General features: G+C 38.5%; 1 protein-coding gene and 1 long non-coding RNA gene across 7 annotated transcripts in view; one reads left to right on the forward strand and one right to left on the reverse strand.

The window, feature by feature from the left end:
• PPP2R3A (protein phosphatase 2 regulatory subunit B''alpha) overlaps positions 1 to 19,823 on the reverse strand; it is a 233,030-nt gene that overhangs the window by 90,654 nt on the left and 122,553 nt on the right. For all 5 annotated transcript variants that reach the window (XM_024996316.2, XM_024996309.2, XM_059889121.1 and 2 more), the window contains 2 exons: positions 9,394 to 9,468; positions 804 to 890 (listed from right to left, as the gene is read on the reverse strand). In XM_024996316.2, the coding sequence (XP_024852084.1) occupies positions 804 to 890; positions 9,394 to 9,468 (162 nt within the window). The remainder of the gene's footprint in view (positions 1 to 803; positions 891 to 9,393; positions 9,469 to 19,823) is intronic.
• The window catches only part of LOC132345898 (uncharacterized), a 96,509-nt gene that overhangs the window by 60,742 nt on the left and 15,944 nt on the right, over positions 1 to 19,823 (forward strand). The gene's annotated exons all lie outside the window — the stretch shown is intronic.

Below are 19,823 nucleotides of genomic sequence, written 5' to 3' on the forward strand. Positions count from 1 at the left end.
TATGATTTATTTAAAATAAAACATTTCATTTCAAGTGTGACCAATTCTGCTTTCTTTAAGTTAGTAGAAATGCTTGAACAATCAAGCAGGAAGACTGCCTCGGTAAAAGGCACCCACTAGTGATCAATACTTTCTCATTTGGTAAAAAAAAAAATACTTGAATGAAATACATTCTTTCTTAAAAGGAATTTTCAGTATTTTTCTCCAGCAGGAGCTGGATAAAGCGTCATTGCTCAAAGGAACAAGTTGAAACTCCTCCATTTGTTTTGCCAGGCTCTTCCCAACCTGGCCCCGTCTCACCCCTCAGGCCTCATCACTGGTCACTGATCACTCTCTCCTTGGAGCCTGTGGCCACTTAAGACTGTCCTGCAGTTCCTGAACATGACATTTTCATGCTTCTGGGCCTTTGCTTAGGCTGCTTGCTCTATCTGGAATCCCCTTTTCTTTTAATTTTTTAATCTTGTAAACACTTGATATCTTCAAGGTCAAGATCACATGCCAGTCCTACTGTGAAGCCTTCACTGCATATTTATGACACATTTCTGTGGAATTTTTCGTCAGGTGTGGCTGTCTGTACGCTTTTCTCTTTTGTTCCACAGTGCATGCCCTGATGTGAAAATCTCTTGTTACTCATCTTTGTTCTCCCAACACATCCCAGGTAGCTGATAACTGCTTAATAACTGAAAAGAGTGACTTTGCACATAATAGGGCTTTGCACATAATGAGCACTCAAATATTTGTTAAATGAAGTAAGATTGTCATTTAAATTGCTCCTTAAATATAAATTTCAATGAGAGGCATACTTGCAAAAAGTTGCTTTTTCTTATCTCTGTTGCCGTAATTTTTCCACTCCAAGATCTGTTGACTGTGTAGAATATTCTCTGAATAACCTGGTTCCAGAAGGAAAACAAAACCAAATAAAAACATTAAAGATACCTATTATGTTATCAAAGGCCATCTTATGAATATTCTTTGAACCAAGCAAGTTTTGTGATTATATCCAGTGTCATTTCTAGTAAAAATGTTTAAAAATCTACATCCATATACTTTACATCTGCCCTTATAATTCTAAGAATAAAAAGATTCTTTGCTCACAAGTCTGCATTTCCTAGGTGCCTACATGTCACTTTTTTTTTTTTTTTAACCTCTCATACAGTGATGCCTGACTCAAGCAGTGCCTGTTGGGCTAGGTGTTTTTGGAAAGCACAAGAGGTGAGAAGTATGTACTGGGTTGGCTTAGCAATTACTGGGTCAGAAGAAAGGCTGCCAACGTGGTATGATTCAAGAGGGTATTATTCCAGTTAGTATAGCCTTATCCATTGGTGTTTTGAAGACTTACAGACTCTGGAAACTCAGATACATTTGGGATAATTTATATACCAAGTCCTGACTTGGGCATGAACAATTTTGTTACTAACTGGGTTTTAGTAAGCTTAACAAAGGTGAAACTCTGGAGAAGACCAGGACAAGATGAAAGAGGAGGAGGAAGCTTGGCAAGTGTGTCTGAAATTGAGGATCTATGTGCTGTGGTGGAGGTAGGAGGCCACGGTGCATTCTTTGCATTTTACCTGACTTATTCCCACCCATTTAATTTGCCCTTGACCTGGTAGTTTTTTTGTTTTTTGTTTTTTTTCATTTTCTCCAAAAAGAAGCAAGGGTGAGAAAAGCAATTAAACAAGGTTTTTTTTTTTTTTTGGTATACTGGCTTTGATTTTGATTATCTAATGATATGGAAATTCTGTATCCTTGGTTGAACCCAGGTCTCCGGCATTGTAGGCAGAGGCTTTAACCTCTGAGCCACCAGGGAAGCCCATAGAAGAGATTAGATCCCTGTAAAAAGGCTATTTTAGTGCATAAAGAACAAAAAGGGGAAGACATTTAGACATCTATCCTAAACTAAACGACTATTCTGTTTCTGGACTCTTTGACAAAGAGTGATTCCCATAGGAAGCCCCAGAATAGGGACTTGGGCTGAGCTGTCTTCTGTGCTCCTGACGTCACCCATGTCTGTGCTCCTTCAGTCATCCTGTGGTTATGTTCTAGACACAGGTACACCTGACTCTCACCACCTCCAAAGTCTAAGGCACCTGGTCTTTTTTCACGTGCATCCCAGTGCCTGATATATTGCTCTGCCTATATCAACAGGTGGTCAATAACTACATGATAATTTAAGAAAAACTGAGGTATAATTAACATACAGTAGTTTTTGGCATACTAATGATTTAATATTTGCATATATTGTGAAGGGCTTCCCTGATGGCTCAGCAGGTAAAGAATCCACATGCAATGCAGGAGACACAGGTTCAATTCCTGGGTCAAGAAAATCCCCTGGAGGATGGCATGGCAATCCACTCCAGTATTCTTGCTGGGAAAATTCCATGGATAGAGGAGTCTGGTAGGTTAAGGTCCATGGGGTCGCAAAGAGCTGGACATGCCTGAAGCGAATGAACATATATATTGTGAAATGATCACCACAATGTCTACTTAACATACATCACTATGGTTACAGAATTTTTTTTCTTGTGAAATTTTAAGATTTACTCAGTAATTTTCAGTTGTGTCTGACTCTTTGCGACCCCATTGACTATGCAGTCCACTGAATTCTCCAGGCCAGAATACTGGAGTGGGTAGCCTTTCCCTTCTCCAGGGGATCTTCCCAACCCAGGGACTGAACCCAAGTCTCCTGCATTGCGGGCAGATTCTTAATCAGCTGAGCCACAAGGGAAGCCCAAGAATACTGGAGTGGGTAGCCTATCTCTTCTCCAGCGGATCTTCCCAACCCAGCAATCTAACCAGGTCTCCTGAATTGCAGGCAGATTCTTTACCAACTGAGCTGTCAGGGAAGCCCACATCTTCCGTATCCATTCATCTGTTAATGAACATTTAGCTTGTTTCCATATATTGGCCATTGTAAATAAGGCCATAGTAAACACAGGCGTGCATGTGTCTTTTCACGTTAGTGTTTCTGTTTTCTTTGGATGAATACCCAGAAGCAGAATTGCTGAATTAGCTCTATTTTAATTTATTTGAGGAACTTCCATTGGTTGCACCAACTTACATTCTTTTCTCCACATCTTTGTTATTTCTTGTCTTTTTGATGAAAGCCATTCTAACAAGTGTGAGGTGATATCTCACTTTAGTTTTGATTTGAATTTCCCTGATGATTAGTAGTGTTGAACATCTTTTCATGTACCTGTTGGCCATCTGTGTGTCTTCTTTGGAAAATTGCTTGATAAATTAATGAGGTTGGAAAGCTGTATAACAAAGACTTCTGAGTTGTATTTGTGATAGAGACATATGCGTTGGATTCATAGCTAGCTAACTGAATAAACTCTTCAGAGTTTTGAACAGCAGATGGATGTAACCTAGGGAAGTTATTAATATTTTACATAAATCAGTATTGTTGTCTATGATTTATTTATAGGCTACATATAAGATACACAGAAAATATAAAACAGGGAACTGTATATAAAATTATTGTGAAAGATACTACTGGACTAGAGTGTAGGTGTGATCACGATCTGAAGGGCTCTCAGGTGGAAGACGTTGATTGGCTTCGTATTGCATCATAGTGTAGAACTAGAACTGGAACTACTAGAACTACTGGATAGAAATGCTTCAATGTAAATAAGAGTTTCCTAAAATTAGCCCTATAAAGCAATGGGTTGTATGAAGTAGCGAAGTTACTTCTCACCAAGTTATTTACGCAGAAACTCACAGGATTCCTATGTTGGGTGGGAGCAGGGACTAGCTGATGTTTATAAGTTCTCTACTGGCTCCACTCAGACTCTGAATGAGGTGCTTCAGGGCAGAAAATAGAGGATTTTAGGCCAGAAATTATATATGTGTATATATATATATATATATGAAAATAAAAATTAAGAATATCTTTTATCATAGTTCCATGTTCCTTTTCTCAAGTTAAAGTCAATTACAACACATATTATTACACCAAACTTTTCTTTTTGTACATTGTAAGATTTTGTCCTTATTTCTTGATTGTGAATATAAAATTATCTTAAAGTCTAAGTTTCCTATCTACCTAAATTTTATATATATACTACTTAAATATTTTATATTACTTATGGAGGTACTATGTTATACTTAAAAGTATAAAACTTGAGTCTGTATTTTTGCTTATTTTATTATTTTTTCATTTTTTGTTCTGACAGAATTTTTAAAATTTGTCAACATTTTGAATATCAAGTAATTTCCTATTTTTAGCATCTGATAAGCTACTTGCCTTGTACTGTAAAAAACTGAACATGTATACCATTCTCCATAGCCTAACTCTCCTTATTCAGTGGCCCCACTATATCAGCACATTTACTGGGTTCCACAATACTGATTCAGCATTTTAACTTACCGAGGGAGGGGCACCATCTAGTGGTAAGATCACGTAGTTGCTGGTTCTACACGAATTGCAGTTTTTCCCCCCTAACTTTTGGTCTACCAGTTTTAGGTTTTTAAGAGAAATTAAGAAAAATATAAAAATATAAAAAAATGTAAAAATTAATAGCAGTAAGAATAACTACATACTACCAATGACAGAAATGAAATTGGATAATTTTTTACCAGGGGATCTCTAGTCAACTTGACAGACAATTTGAATTATAAATCAGTTTTCTTTATATCTACTCAATTGGAAATTTCTTTTTTTTTTTTTTTAATTTTATTTTATTTTTAAACTTTACATAATTGTATTAGTTTTGCCAAATATCAAAATGAATCCATCACAGGTATACATGTGCTCCCCATCCTGAACCCTCCTCCCTCCTCCCTCCCCATACCATCCCTCTGGGTCGTCCCAGTGCACTAGCCCCAAGCATCCAGTATCGTGCATTGAACCTGGACTGGCATCTCGTTTCTTACATGATATTTTACATGTTTCAATGTCATTCTCCCAAATCTTCCCACCCTCTCCCTCTCCCACAGAGTCCATAAGACTGTTCTATACATCAGTGTCTCTTTTGCTGTCTCGTACACCGGGTTATTGTTACCATCTTTCTAAATTTCATATATATGCGTTAGTATACTGTATTTATGTTTTTCCTTCTGGCTTACTTCACTCTGTATAATAGGCTCCAGTTTCATCCACCTCGTTAGAACTGATTCAAATGTATTCTTTTGAATGGCTGAGTAATACTCCATTGTGTATATGTACCACAGCTTTCTTATCCATTCATCTGCTGATGGACATCTAGGTTGCTTCCATGTCCTGGCTATTATAAACAGTGCTGCGATGAACATTGGGGTACACGTGTCTCTTTCCCTTCTGGTTTCCTCAGTGTGTATGCCCAGCAGTGGGATTGCTGGATCATAAGGCAGTTCTATTTCCAGTTTTTTAAGGAATCTCCACGCTGATCTCCATAGTGGCTGTAAATTTCTAATTCACAATTTTAGATCACCAGGAATGGAAGGGGACTTCCCTGGTGGCTCAGACCGTAAAGAATCTGCCTGGAGGCAGGAGACCTGGGTTCAATCCCTAGGTTGGGAAGATCCCCTGGAGAAGTGAATGGCTACCCACTCCACTATTCTTGCCTGGTGAATTCCATGGACAGAAGAGCCTGGTAGGCTATAGTCCATGAGGTTGCACAGAGTTGGTTACAAGACTGAGTGACTGATACTTTTCACACTTTTAGGAATGGAAGTATGTGTTTGGTGGCTCTGTCAAGAGAGTTTTAGACAAGGGGATCAAACTCAGACACAGAAATTACAGAGATTGCTCTTTGTAGGTGACATGGATGCAGGTGAACACCTGAGTGCCAGAAGCCTGGCCCTTCTACTAGGCGCCACTGAAATATCTTTACTGCCAGCACCAATATTACAGAAAAGTATTTTCAATCTTATCGCTTATTTTAAAACCTACCTCTTTCCTCAAAAGTCAGCATGTGCCAACAAGGATAAGCAGAGTCTTATTTACTGGTAATTTCTTTGCATGGTATGCAAATATGCATACTCAAGGGTCACAATTTGCAGGTATTTCCAATTTCCATTTTCATTCAATATCAAAAGGTTTATTACTCAATGTCAACTCTTCTCTGGAAATAAGAGTGACTTTGGGTATTTGCTATATGCATACTTGGTATTCTAGCTTTCCAATCTAAAACAGCTGACAAAATAATTAAGATTAACTAAACAAACAAATATAGTCTTTTCCTCCTGTAGCACAGGTTTTCACTGATAAATGGAAAATAAAAGTTGCCCAGTTTTCTTCATCATTTATGTGCCACACATAAGCTAATACTTGAGTCATAAGCTGTCAGCAGTTTCTTCCAACTGTAAAGTGAAATAATTGAGTAACTCTAGCATGTGAACAAAATCTATTAATTATCCTATGCTGTATGCCATTGAAATTATATTCAGTAGGGTCAGATGATAAATTAATTTTTGTTTTTTGAGACATTTGTCATTAATTCTGACTGATCTTTGTGAGTCTCTTGGAAAAACTGTTGTCTGTCTTTGTCATGAGCAGGGCAAAGTATGACACTTTTCTAAATTTGCTTACTATTATGCCTTTAGCAAGAAAATTAATTTCATACTAGAAAGCTTATTTTGTATTTTTTATAGAAAGATTCACTGTACTTTGATATAGTACAAAATTTTCAATGACTTCATGTCATTATCTGACCAAATTTCATAATAGAAGAGACACTGGAGAACAGACCATCAGTCCAATAAAATTCTATTCAGTGTGATACTTTTTTATTGGCACCTCGGTGTTTTCAATGATAGTATGGGATTATCACAAACAAGCAGTCACACTTATCTTAGTATATACAGATTCACATTTTGTGTTCTCAGTTGGACCTAATTTACTACGTATGTTATGATGCTGTTTCGAGCTGCCCCATTATCGCTATTTAATCATAAGTAGTTTACACTTTTATGACAACTTCTGAGTAATGGATTCATCTTGAAAAAATTTTTATTGTTTACAATGTTGTGTTAGTTTCTTCCGTGCAGCAAAGTGAACAAGTTATACTGGATTCATTTTTGTGAACAGGGGATTTTAAAGTAGCATAATACTAGCAATAAAGTATAAATTTAAAAAAGTAAACAATAATATGCAAATACCATGCATATGTCAGCAGAAAATTAACTGAATTCTGTTAATTGACCTATGTAGTTCTTTTTTTTGTGTGTGTGTGTAATAAAGTTTTATTAAAGTATAAAGGAGATAGAGAAAGCTTCTGACATAGGCATCAGAAGGGGGTAGAAAGAGTACCCCCTATGTAGTTCTTCTTGGTCAATGATTGACATACTAGTATTTCTCAGAAAATGTGAATTACATGCAAACAAAACTGTATCATGGCTTTTCATTCTGAAATCATAAAACTACCAGGGGTCACTAGATGATCCCAGTCTATCATAGGTCTGGGGATCATACTTTAGTAAATACCAAACTAGAAAGAGTACAAAGGAAAATTTGTGCTTTCATAATTCTGATCTTTAACATCTTCTCTAAGAACAAATTCAAATGATTCCTATACAGAGCATTTTCTGAATTGGCAGAATGTTGGAATAGATTATCAAGATCTTTTCAATCTCTTGAGATTCTAATACATTATTGAGTGACCAAAAAGTTTGTTCAGGTTTTTCTGTTACATCTTACAGAAAAGACTGAACAAACTTTTTGGCCAACTCAATTTTAATATGCCCTGAGTTTACAGAACAGTCAACAATCAGAATCCAGTAATTCTCATTGGGATTGAAACCATGGTTACATGTAGAGTTCTTAATTCTACACATGAATAACTTCACTTACTCACTCAATAAATACCTACTGTATATCTATTATGTGCCAGGCCCTATTTCAGGTATTAGAGATATAGCAGGATCTAAATATAGATGAAGTCCCTCCTCTCATGGAGTTTATGTTATAGAGAAGGACATGGACAATAAACAAAAATTTTAAATATCAGATGTTATAGCACTAAGAAGGAAAATAAAGCAAAACAAAAGAAGAGTAGAGGGAGGGGACAGAGAGAGAAGACAGCTGAAGAAGGCAGAGGGTGATCAGGGAAGGTCTCATTAAGAAGGGAATGTCTGAGCACACATCTGGATGAAGTGAGGGAGTGGGTCACGCAGCAATCTGTAGGAAGAGCATTCCAGGCAGAGGAGAGAGTAAAGACAAAGCACCTGAGGCAGAAGTGGGTTTGGCTTGTTCCAGGAGCAGAGAGAACAACTGTTGCTTAAGTAACAGAGAGTGGGCATTGTGAGGGTGTGGGTGGGTGGGGGGTTATGGAGAATAATGGCAAGAACTTTGGCTTTCATTCTGAATGAGATGGGGAAACACTGGAGGGTTTGAGCAGAGGAGTGACATGATCTGACTTACATTTTCAAAGAATAACTCTGTGGAGACTAGGCTGTAGGGCAATGAGGGTATAAGCAGGGAGACCAATTAGAGGGAATCCACGTGAGAAACAAGGATGACCAGCTGGGCCAGGATGACTGTGGTAGAGGTAGCTTAGTGTCGGGTTGTGGTTACAAGCAAAAACAACTTCTAAGACAGTCTTAGATGGCAGTGACATCTTATGGTTCAAATGAAGTCTTATAAAGTTTTATGTCAGCAGAGAATCAATGTAAAAGGAAATAATGAAGTTCCTACAGGAGAAAAAATAGTGGTAGTATTCTGTAATTCAACAGAACCCAACAATCCATAGCCAACAAAAAGTGCCCCAAGAAGGAGAGGGTCTTCCTCAGAAGAGACTGCCCTATTTACTGGGAGAGCTGAACCAGAGGTGGGGATCGTATCAGCCGGGTATGGCTGTGAATGCGAGGTGTGCCCTGAGGTTCATCTGTGGAATTCTTGCACAGATAATCTGGGAGCTAGGGCAGAGAACGCCTGGTGTGGCTGCAGTGTGAGCTGCAGGCCTGTGAGCTCTCACCCGTAATGCATGCCCTGCCTGTGACTGATCGAATGAGGCTGTGCATGAGAAACGGAATGAGAACACCTTGCAAAACAGGAGACTGTGATTATGTTATTTTAAATTCTTACATGATTTATTTTCTGATTATAAATACTCATTTCTCATTATCATCTCAGTTCTAATTTTGAGGTACTCTAGATAACATCTTTTTTTTTTGGGAAAAGGCTGTTGAAAAATTCTTGTATTATTTGCAAATACTAAAGATCAACTGGGTATCAATATTAATGGAGACCAGAAAGAATGAGTATATCACTTAGATTTTGTATACAAGAGACTTCTTAAGCACTAGGCACATAGAAGAAGTGAATGAGATATAAATAATTAATTCAATTTTATTTCCTCCCATTTAAAATAATCATTATGGCCCATTCTACATAAAGATCTAAAAGCTTAGATACTAGGCAGTGACAAAAAGGAAACTTAAAAGAGTTTTATTAAGACAAAAAAGGACTCAGCCTACCGTGGTGATGTACCGGGAGTGGAATTCTGGAGCGTCTTTCAGGAACGTGAGGCCAGGATGTGTATCTACCACATCCTGAAAAAGAACAAAATCATAACTAAGTTAACAAACATACCAAAAAACCCCCTAAGATACATACTGAATTTTTTTAAACTCTTGTACAATACTTGCCAGTTGAGCATACTTGCTGTTTCACAATACTGAACAATACACTTAAAATTTAACTAGTATTTTATTAAACTCAAATATTTCACAAGCACACTTTTGTGTGACTTGGATATGTACAGTATACTTCAAGAAAGTTAAAATGTTAATCTGGCTATATCTGGTGATTTGTAAATCAAGTGTCTTACAGGTACATGCTGTAATTCTAACATACGTCAGCGAAATTCATCCCATAGATCTTGTTAGAGATTGCCAAGTGAAATTTACACAAAAAGGAGGATAGACAGAAGCCAACTAGAATGATTCTTTCTTAACCTATAGACATGGGAAATTATTGGAAAAAATAATAGCCTGGTAGCCAAATAACTTTATGTTAAGGTACGTGAGTCAGCTAATGTTCATCAAAATCACTGTGTTGATAAATCTGTTTTCCAATTTAGGTTTTTATTTATTTTAAATCTGATATCCTGTTCTCATAGAAGACTATTTGAACATTAAAACCGTGAAATAGTTTTTTTTTCCTTTGTTGTTCAGTTGCTTAGTCACATCCGACTCTTTGAGACCCCATGGATTGCAGCATGCCAGCCTTCCTGTCCATCACCGACTCCTGGAGCTTGCTCAAACTCATGTCCATTGAGTCATTGATGCCATCCAACTATCTCGTCCTCTGTTGTCCCCTTCTCCTCCTGCCTTCAATACTTCCCAGCATCAGGGTCTTTTCTAATGAGTCAGTTCTTCACATCAGGTGGCCAAAGTACTGGAGCTTCAGCTTCAGCATCAGTCCTTCCAATAATATTCAGGACTGACTTCCTTTAGGACTGACTGGTTTGATCTCCCTGCAGTCCAAGGGACTCTCAAGAGTCTTCTCCAACACCACAGTTCAAAAGCATCAATTCTTCAGCACTCAGCCTTCTTTATGGTCCAACTCTCACATCCATACATGACTACTGGAAAAACCATAGCTTTGACTATACAGACCTTTGTTGACAAAGTAAAGTCTCTGCTTTTTTAATATGCTGTTTAGGTTTGTCATAGCTTTTCTTCCAAGGAGTAAGTGTCTTTGAATTTCATGGATGCAGTCACCACCTGCAATGATTTTGGAGCCCAAGAAAATAGTCTGTCAGTGTTTCCCACTGTTTCTCCATCTATTTGCCATGAAGTGATGGGATCAGATGCCATGATCTTTGTTTTCTGAATGTTGATTTATAAGTCAACTTTTTCACTTTCCTGTTTCACCTTCATCAAGAGGCTCTTTAGTTCCTCTTCACTTTATGCCATAAGAGTAGTATCATCTGTGTATCTGAGATTATTGTTATTTCACCTGGCAATCTTTTATTTTTTATTTTTTTGGATTTCAAGTATTTTTATTTTTATTTATTTTTATTTTATTTTTAAACTTTACAATATTGTATTGGTTCTGCCATATATTGAAATGAATCCACCACAGGCATACACATGTTCCCCATCCTGAACCTGGCAATCTTGATTATAGCTTGTGTTTCATCCAGTCTGGCATTTTGCGTGATGTGCTCTGCATATAAGGTAAATAAGCAGGGTGACAATATACAGCCTTGACAAACTCCTTTCCCCCTTTTGAAGCAGTCTGTTTTTCCATGTGCGGTTCTGTTGCTTCTTGACCTGCATACAGGCTTCTCAGGAGGCAGGTAAGGTAGTCTGGTATTCCCATCTTTTTAAGACTTTTCCACTATTTGTTGTCTACACAGTCAAAGGCTTTAGTGTAGTCAATGAAACAGAAGTAGATGTTTTTCTGAAATTCTCTAGCTTTTCCTATGACCCAGGGGATGTTGGCAATTTGATCTCTGGTTCCTCTGCCTTTTCTAAATCCAGCTTGTTTTAAATCCTGGAAGTTCTCAGTTCACATACTACTGAAGCCTAGTTTGGAGGATTTTGAGCATTATTACCTTATTAGCATGTGAAATGAGTTTTTTTTTTTTTTCTAATTAGGTTTTTAAAACATTTTCAATGAGTCTGAAGAATCTAATGGAGATAATTACTGTTAATTTAATAACCAGAGGCAACAGTAATACTACCACAGAAATAATCTATTAATTGGCTAGTCATGAATGGAAAGACATCAGTTACATCTCTTTTCTTTGTTTCCTCAGAGCAGTTAGCTATTTAGACTGTACTTACCAGTACAGTCTAAAACCAATGAACCTTATTTAAATTTTTATTTGGAAATAATTTTAGTCTTACAGAAAATTACAAAAATATTACAGAGAGATTCCCTATGTTCTTCTCCTAGCTTCTCATAGTGGTAACAACTTAAGTGACCTGCCTCTTGAGAAACCTGTATGCAGGTCAGGAAGCAACAGTTAGAACTGGACATGGAACAACAGACTGGTTCCAAATAGGAAAAGGAGTTCGTCAAGGCTGTATGTTGTCACCCTGCTTATTTAACCTATATGCAGAGTACATCATGAGAAACACTGGGATGGAAGAAGCACAAGCTGGAATCAAGATTGCTTGGAGAAATATCAATAACCTCAGATATGCAGATGACACCATCCTTATGGCAGAAAGTGAAGAAGAACTTAAAAGCCTCTTGATGAAAGTGAAAAAGGAGAGTGAAAAAGTTGGCTTAAAGCTCAACATTCAGAAGACTAAGATCATGGCATCTGGTCCTACCACTTCATGGCAAATAGATGGGGAAACAGTGGAAACAGTGACTGACTTATTTTTCTGGGCTCCAAAATCACTGCAGATGGTGATTGCAGCCATGAAATTAAAAGACACTTACTCATTGGAAGGAAAGTTATGACCAACCTAGACAGCATATTCAAAAGCAGAGACATTACTTTGCCAACAAGGGTCCATCTAGTCAAGGCTATGGTTTTGTCAGTGGTCATGTATGGATGTGAGAGTTGGACTTGAAAGAAAGCTGAGCACTGAAGAATTGATGCTTTTGAACTGTGGTGTTGGATAAGACTCTTGAGAGTCTCTTGGACTGCAAGGAAATCCAACCAGTCCATCCTAAAGGAGATCAGTTCTGGGTGTTCATTGGAAGGGCTGATGCTGAGGCTGAAACTTCAGTACCTTGGCCACCTCATGTGAAGAGCTGACTCATTGGAAAAGACCCTGATGCTGGGAAAGATTGAGGGCAGGAGGAGAAGGGGACGACAGAGGATGAGATGGTTGGATGGCATCACCGACTCAATGGACATGGGTTTGGGTGGACTCTGGAAGTTTGCGATGGACAGGGAGGCCTAGCGTGCTGCGGTTCATGGGGTTGCATAGAGTCAGACACAACTGAGCGACTGAACTGAACTGAACAAACCACAGTACAATTATCAAAACTAAGAAATGAACATTGTTGTAATACTGGGTTGGTGCAAAAGTAATTGCGGTTTCACTCTGTTGAACTTTGTTGTTTGATAGTGGAATACATTTTTAAATAAAAGTGGTTATCATCTTAATGCACATTTCTTGCTTTATGACTAATGACTTATTACTTATTTTATATTTATTTTAGACTCCAGAAATGATGTTAGACAAGCAAATTTCAGTGATTTTTTATTCAAGTTCAAAATGGGTTGTAAAGCAGTGGAGACAACTACCAATGTCAACAACACATCTGGCCCAGGAACTGCTAATGAACATACAGTACAGTGGCAGTTCAAGAAGCTTTGCAAAGGAGATGAGAGCCTTGAATATGAAGAGCACTGTGGCCAGCCATCAGAAGTTGGTAATGACCAACTGAGAGCAACCATCGAAGCTGATCCTCTTACAATTACATGGGAAGTTGCTGAAGAACTCAACATCGATCTTTCTATGGTCGTTCGGCATTTGAAGCAAATTGGAAGGGTGAAAAAGTTTGATAAATGACTGCCTCATGAGCTGACTGAAAAAAAAAAAAATCGTTGAAGTGTCACCTTCTCCTATTCTATGCAACAACAATGAAACATTTCTCGATCAAATTGTGATGTGTGATGAAAGGTGGACTTTATACAACAACCGGTGATAACCAGCTCAGTGGTTGGACCAAGAAGAAGCTCCAAAGCACCTCCCAAAACCAAACTTGCACCAAAAAAAGGCATGGTAAGCGTCTGGTGGTCTGCTGCCCATATGATTCACTATAGCCTTCTGAATCCCAGCAAACCATTACATCTGAGAAGTATGTTCAGCAAATTGATGAGATGCACCAAAAACTGCAATGCCTGCAGCCAGTACTGGGCAACAGAAAGGGCCCAATTCTTCTCCATGACAATGCTTGACCACACGTCGCAGAACCAACGCTTCCAAAGTTTCACGAATTGGGCTACAAAGTTTTGCCTCATTTGCCCTATTCACCTGACCTCTTGCCAACTAACTACCACTTCTTCAAGCATCTTGACAACTTTTTGCAAGGAAAATGTTTCCACAACCAGCGGGAGGCAGAAAATACTTTCCAAGAGTTTACTGAATCCTGAAGCACAGATTTTTATGCTACAGGAATAAACAAACATTTTTTGATGGCAAAAATGTGTTGACTGTAATTGTTCCTATTTTGATTGATAAAGATGTGTTTGAGCCTAGTTGTAATGATTTAATATTCACAATCCAAAACCGCAGTTACTTTTGTACCAACCTGATACTAAACTACCGGAGAAGGCAATGGCACCCCACTCCAGTGCTCTTGCCTGGAAGATCCCATGGATGGAGGAGCCTGGTAGGCTGCAGTCCATGGGGTCGCTAAGAGTCGGACACGACTGAGCGACTTCACTTTCACTTTTCACTTTCATGCATTGGAGAAGGAAATGGCAACCCACTCCAGTGTTCTTGCCTGGAGAATCCTAGGGACGGGGGAGCCTGGTGGGCTGCCGTCTCTGGGGTCGCACAGAGTCGGACATGACTGAAGCGACTTAGCAGCAGCAGCAATGCTAAACTACAGATCTTATTCAAAATTTACCAGCTTTCCCCCTGAAGTCTTTTTTTTTCTGTTTCAGGATCCTAACTGCATTTAGTTCTTGTGTCTCATTGCTATCCCAATCCATGGCAGTTCTTCAGTCTTTCCTTATGTTTCATTTTTCTGACACTTTAATGAGTTCTGGTTAGTTTTTCTGTAGAATGTCTCTCAATGTGGCATGTCTGGTATTTTCTTATGATTAAAGTTACACACTTTTAGTGAATTTACCACGGAAGTGATGTGTCCTTTTCAGTCATACAAGGAGTATGTGGTGTTGATAGGTCTTACAACTTGTATTAATTTTTGAATATACTTGGTTAAAGTGGTATCTGTTGGGTCTGCCACCATAAATTTATTACGTTCCTTTAACAGTTGATAAATATCATGGAGGAGATACTTTGAGACTCTGTCAGTATCCTGTTTCTCTGTAAATTTTTGCCCACAAATATTAGCAGCCATTTATAGAAATTGACTGTGGCATTTTTATAGTGCTGTTTACCAAATTTAGAACAACAGACTGGTTCCAAATAGGAAAAGGAGTACATCAAGGCTGTATATTGTCACCCTGCTTATTTAACTTATATGCAGAGTACATCATGAGAAACGCTGGACTGGAAGAAACACAAACTGGAATCAAGATTGCCGGGAGAAATATCAATAACCTCAGATATGCAGATGACACCACCCTTATGGCAGAAAGTGAAGAGGAACTCAAAAGCCTCTTGATGAAAGTAAAAGTGGAGAGTGAAAAAGTTGGCTTAAAGCTCAACATTCAGAAAACGAAGGTCATGGCATGTGGTCCCATCACTTCATGGGAAATAGATGGGGAAACTGTGGAAACAGTGTCAGACTTTATTTTTTTGGGCTCCAAAATCACTGCAGATGGTGACTGCAGCCATGAAATTAAAAGACGCTTACTCCTTGAAAGGAAAGTTATGACCAACCTAGATAGCATATTCAAAAGCAGAGACATTACTTTGCCAACAAAGGTTCATCTAGTTAAGGCTATGGTTTTTTCAGTGGTCATGTATGGATGTGAGAGTTAGACTGTGAAGACAGCTGAATGCTAAAGAATTGATGCTTTTGAACTGTGGTGTTGGAGAAGACTCTTGAGAGTCCCTTGGACTGCAAGGAGATCCAACCAGTCTATCCTAAAGGAGATCAGCCCTGGGATTTCTTTGGAAGGAATGATGCTAAAGCTGAAACTCTAGTACTTTGGCCACCTCATGCGAAGAGTTGACTCATTGGAAAAGACTCTGATGCTGGGAGGGATTGGGGGCAGGAGGAGAAGGGGACAACAGAGGATGAGATGGCTGGATGGCATCACTGACTCGATGGACGTGAGTCTGAGTAAACTCCGGGAACTGGTGATGGACAGGGAGGCCTGGTGTGCTGTGATGCATGGGGTCGCAAAGAGTCAGACATGACTGAGCGACTGAACTGACTGACTGACTGACCAAATTTATATAGTGGTGTTTACTTTGCTTTCCCCCTCATCCCCTCCACATTTGTTAAGTGAAATTTTTCTATAAGGAAGAGCTGTCCTTCCCTTGTATTTATTTGTTCAATTTATGTCAGTATAGACTCATGGGTATTTATTTCATTCTATGGGTTATAATCCAATACTATCATTGTGTTGGATTATATCAGTTTATCAATAGCATCATAAAATACTAATATTATTCTGCTGCTCAAATTGAGCTAGCTTTGGTCCCTGGGAGCTGTTAGGTTGGCTCCTTTGTCCTCCTGACATACCCCATCCTTTTGTGAACACTTCCATATTTTCTGGTATCACAAAATAGTGCAGGCTCATTTTATATTGTCTATGCTCCCACCTGAGAATCAACCTTTTCTCCAAGCAGCCCTGATTCCTTTTACTGGAGAATGGTATTTGGAACCAAATCTGGGGGCTAGGAGTGCTCGTTACTACTAGGGTGTCATTGCTACCGAATCCTCTTAGTAGACACAACTAGGAATACATGAATGTGTATCAGTTCATACATACCCATATACTTGTATTTTTCTGTATCTATATGTATTAAAAACTATGTAATCATACAGATAATTTTAATTCAATAATGCAAGGTTCCCCCTTTCCTTTGTAACTGTTAATAGAATTGCCAACCATTACCCCATTGAGAAAGTAATTTACTAACTAGACTACAGTATTTGTATCTTTCGTCTTTAGAGTATCCAGTGAAGATATTATTTTCCAAGGTTATTTAGCTCTTTCCTTATCTTCTTTTATCTTCTTTAATGTAGTTGTGTTACCCATTTGTAATAGAGTTCATTTGTTATTGTTTATATTCTATTTTGGGCTTCTTTTTTTTTAATTTTATTTTATTTTTAAATTTTACAATATTGTATTAGTTTTGCCAAATATCGAAATGAATCCACCACAGGTATACCTGTGTTCCCCATCCTGAACTCTCCTCCCTCCTCCCTCCCCATACCATCCCTCTGGGTCGTCCCAGTGCACCAGCCCCAAGCCTCCAGTATCGTGCATTGAACCTGGACTGGCGACTCGTTTCATACATGATATTATACATGTTTCAATGCCATTCTCCCAAATCTCCCCACCCTCTCCCTCTCCCACAGAGTCCATAAGACTGATCTATACATCAGTGTCTCTTTTGCTGTCTCGTACACAGGGTTATTGTTATCATCTTTCTAAATTCCATATATATGCGTTAGTATACTGTATTGGTGTTTTTCTTTCTGGCTTACTTCACTCTGTATAATAGGTTCCAGTTTCATCCATCTCATTAGAACTGATTCAAATGTATTCTTTTCTACAGGTTTCAGTTCAGTTCAGTTGCTCAGTCATGTCTGACTTTTTGCGACCCCATGAATCGCAGCACACCAGGCCTCCCTGTCCATCACTAACTCCCGGAGTTCACTCAAACTCATGTGCATCGAGTCGGTGATGCCATCCAGCCATCTCATCCTCTGCTGTCCCGTTCTCCTCCTTGCCCCAATCCCTCCCAGCATCAGAGTCTTTCCCAGTGAGTCAACTCTTTGCATGAGGTGGCCAAAGTATTGGAGTTTCAGCCTCAGCATCAGTCCTTCCAATGAACACCCAGGACTGGTCTCCTTTAGGATGGACTGGTTGGATCTCCTTGCAGTCCAAGGGACTCTCAAGAGTCTTCTCCAACACCACAGTTTAAAAGCATCAATTCTTCGGCACTCAGCTTTCTTCACAGTCCAACTCTCACATCCATACATGACCACTGGAAAAACCATAGCCTTGACTAGATGGACCTTTGTTGGCAAAATAATGTTTCTGCTTTTTAATATGCTATCTAGGTTGGTCATAACTTTCCTTCCAAGTATTTAATATTTTGGTGAAGAATTATAAATGGTATTTAAAAGATTTTATTTTCAATTATGTGTTGCTAGTATATAGAAAGTTGAGTTTCATATATTGATCATGTATCTGTAACCTTGCTAAACTCACTTATTAAATACAGCTTTAGCAGCATCCCATAAATTTTGATATGCTGTATTTTCATTTCAAAATATTTCCTAATTTTCCTTTTGATTTCTTCTTCTCTGACCCATAGGTTATTTAAAAGTTGTTATTTATCAAACATTTAGGAATTTTTCACAGATCTGTTATTGTTTCTAATTTAATTCCATTATGGTCAGAGAACATATTTAGTGAACTGAATATTTAAAATTTGTTGAGATTTATTCTATGGTCAGAATATAGTCTATCTTGGGAAATATTCTGTGTATGAGTTAAAGGTATGTATATTCTATATGACAAGGGTATGCTTGAACCCATACCTTCTTACTCAGATTCCTAGTGTCCTTTAGCCAGGAAATTAAAAGACGCTTACTCCTTGGAAGGAAAATTATGACCAACCTAGATAGCATATTAAAAAGCAGAGACATTACTTTGCCAACAAAGGTCTGTTTAGTCAAGGCTATGGTTTTTCCAGTAGTCATGTATGGATGTGACAGTTGGACTGTGAAGAAAGCTGAGTGCCAAAGAATTGATGCTTTTGAACTGTGGTGTTGGAGAAGACTCTTGAGAGTCCCTTGGACTGCAAGGAGATCCAACCAGTCCATTCTAAAGGAGATCAGTCCTGGGTTTCTTTGGAAGGAATGATGCTAAAGCTGAAACTCCAGTACTTTGGCCACCTCATGCGAAGAGTTGACTCATTGGAAAAGACTCTGATGCTGGGAGGGATTGGGGGCAAGAGGAGAAAGGGATGACAGAGGATGAGATGGCTGGATGGCATCACCGACTCGATGGATGTGGGTTTGAGTGAACTCTGGGAGTTGGTGATGGACAGGGAGGCCTGGAGTGCTGTGATTCATGGGGTCGCAAAGAGTTGGACATGACTCAGCGACTGAACTGAACTGAACTGAACTGATAAAGTAGAAAAGATAACATGTAGGGAAAGACAACAAGATGTATAAAGATTTCACAGGAAAAAATTAAAAGAATGTGTATTCTGCTGTGGTTCAGTGAAGTGTAAAGTAAATGTCAATTAGGTCAGGTTGGTTGATAGTCTTGTAAGTGTTCTATGTATCCTTACTGATTTTCTCTCTACTTGTTCTATTCATTATTAAGAGCAGCACATGGAAATCTACAACTATAACTGTGGATTTATCCTTGCAGTTCTATTGGATTTTGCTGCATGCATTCTGAAGTTCTGTTATTAGGTGTATAAACATTTAGAATTGTTATATCCTCCTGATAAACTGACCCCTTTGCCATTCCCCAGCAATATTCTCTAAAAATTACTTTGACATTAATATAGACCCAGCCTTTTCTTTTCTTTTTGTGGCAGAGAAAACATAGGATTCATCCTCCCAACAATTTACAAGTGTAGAGTACAATACTGTCAATCACTTGCACAATCACCTACAGTACAGTATTGTCAATCACTTGGGCTTCGATTGTTTTCAGCTTGAAACAATTACATCCAGATATTTTGGGGTGCAAATAACTATAGTTAACAGACTACAACAGACTACAATACTGTCAATCACTTGCACAATCTGGGACATCACCAGATTCTACCCACTTGCCATCCAACTCAGTCCTGCATGACTGAAACGCTACACTCATCACACCACGAACTCTGACTTCATCCTCCCTCCAGCCCCTGGAAACCACTATTCTTCTATTTGTCTGCGTTTGACCACTTTAGATTCCTCATAAGTGGAGTCATGCAGTATACATCTTTTTGTGACTGGCTGATTTCCCTTAGCATAACGTTCTCAAGATTAATCTATCGCTTCATGTGACAGAATTCCTCTTTTTTAAAAAGGGAAACAATATTCTGTTGTATATATATATACACCACATTTTCTTAATCCATTCATCCATTGATGGACACTTACA

The sequence above is a fragment of the Bos taurus genome, chromosome 1, assembly GCF_002263795.3.
Source record: "Bos taurus isolate L1 Dominette 01449 registration number 42190680 breed Hereford chromosome 1, ARS-UCD2.0, whole genome shotgun sequence".
In the NCBI taxonomy this organism is placed as follows: domain Eukaryota; kingdom Metazoa; phylum Chordata; class Mammalia; order Artiodactyla; family Bovidae; genus Bos; species Bos taurus.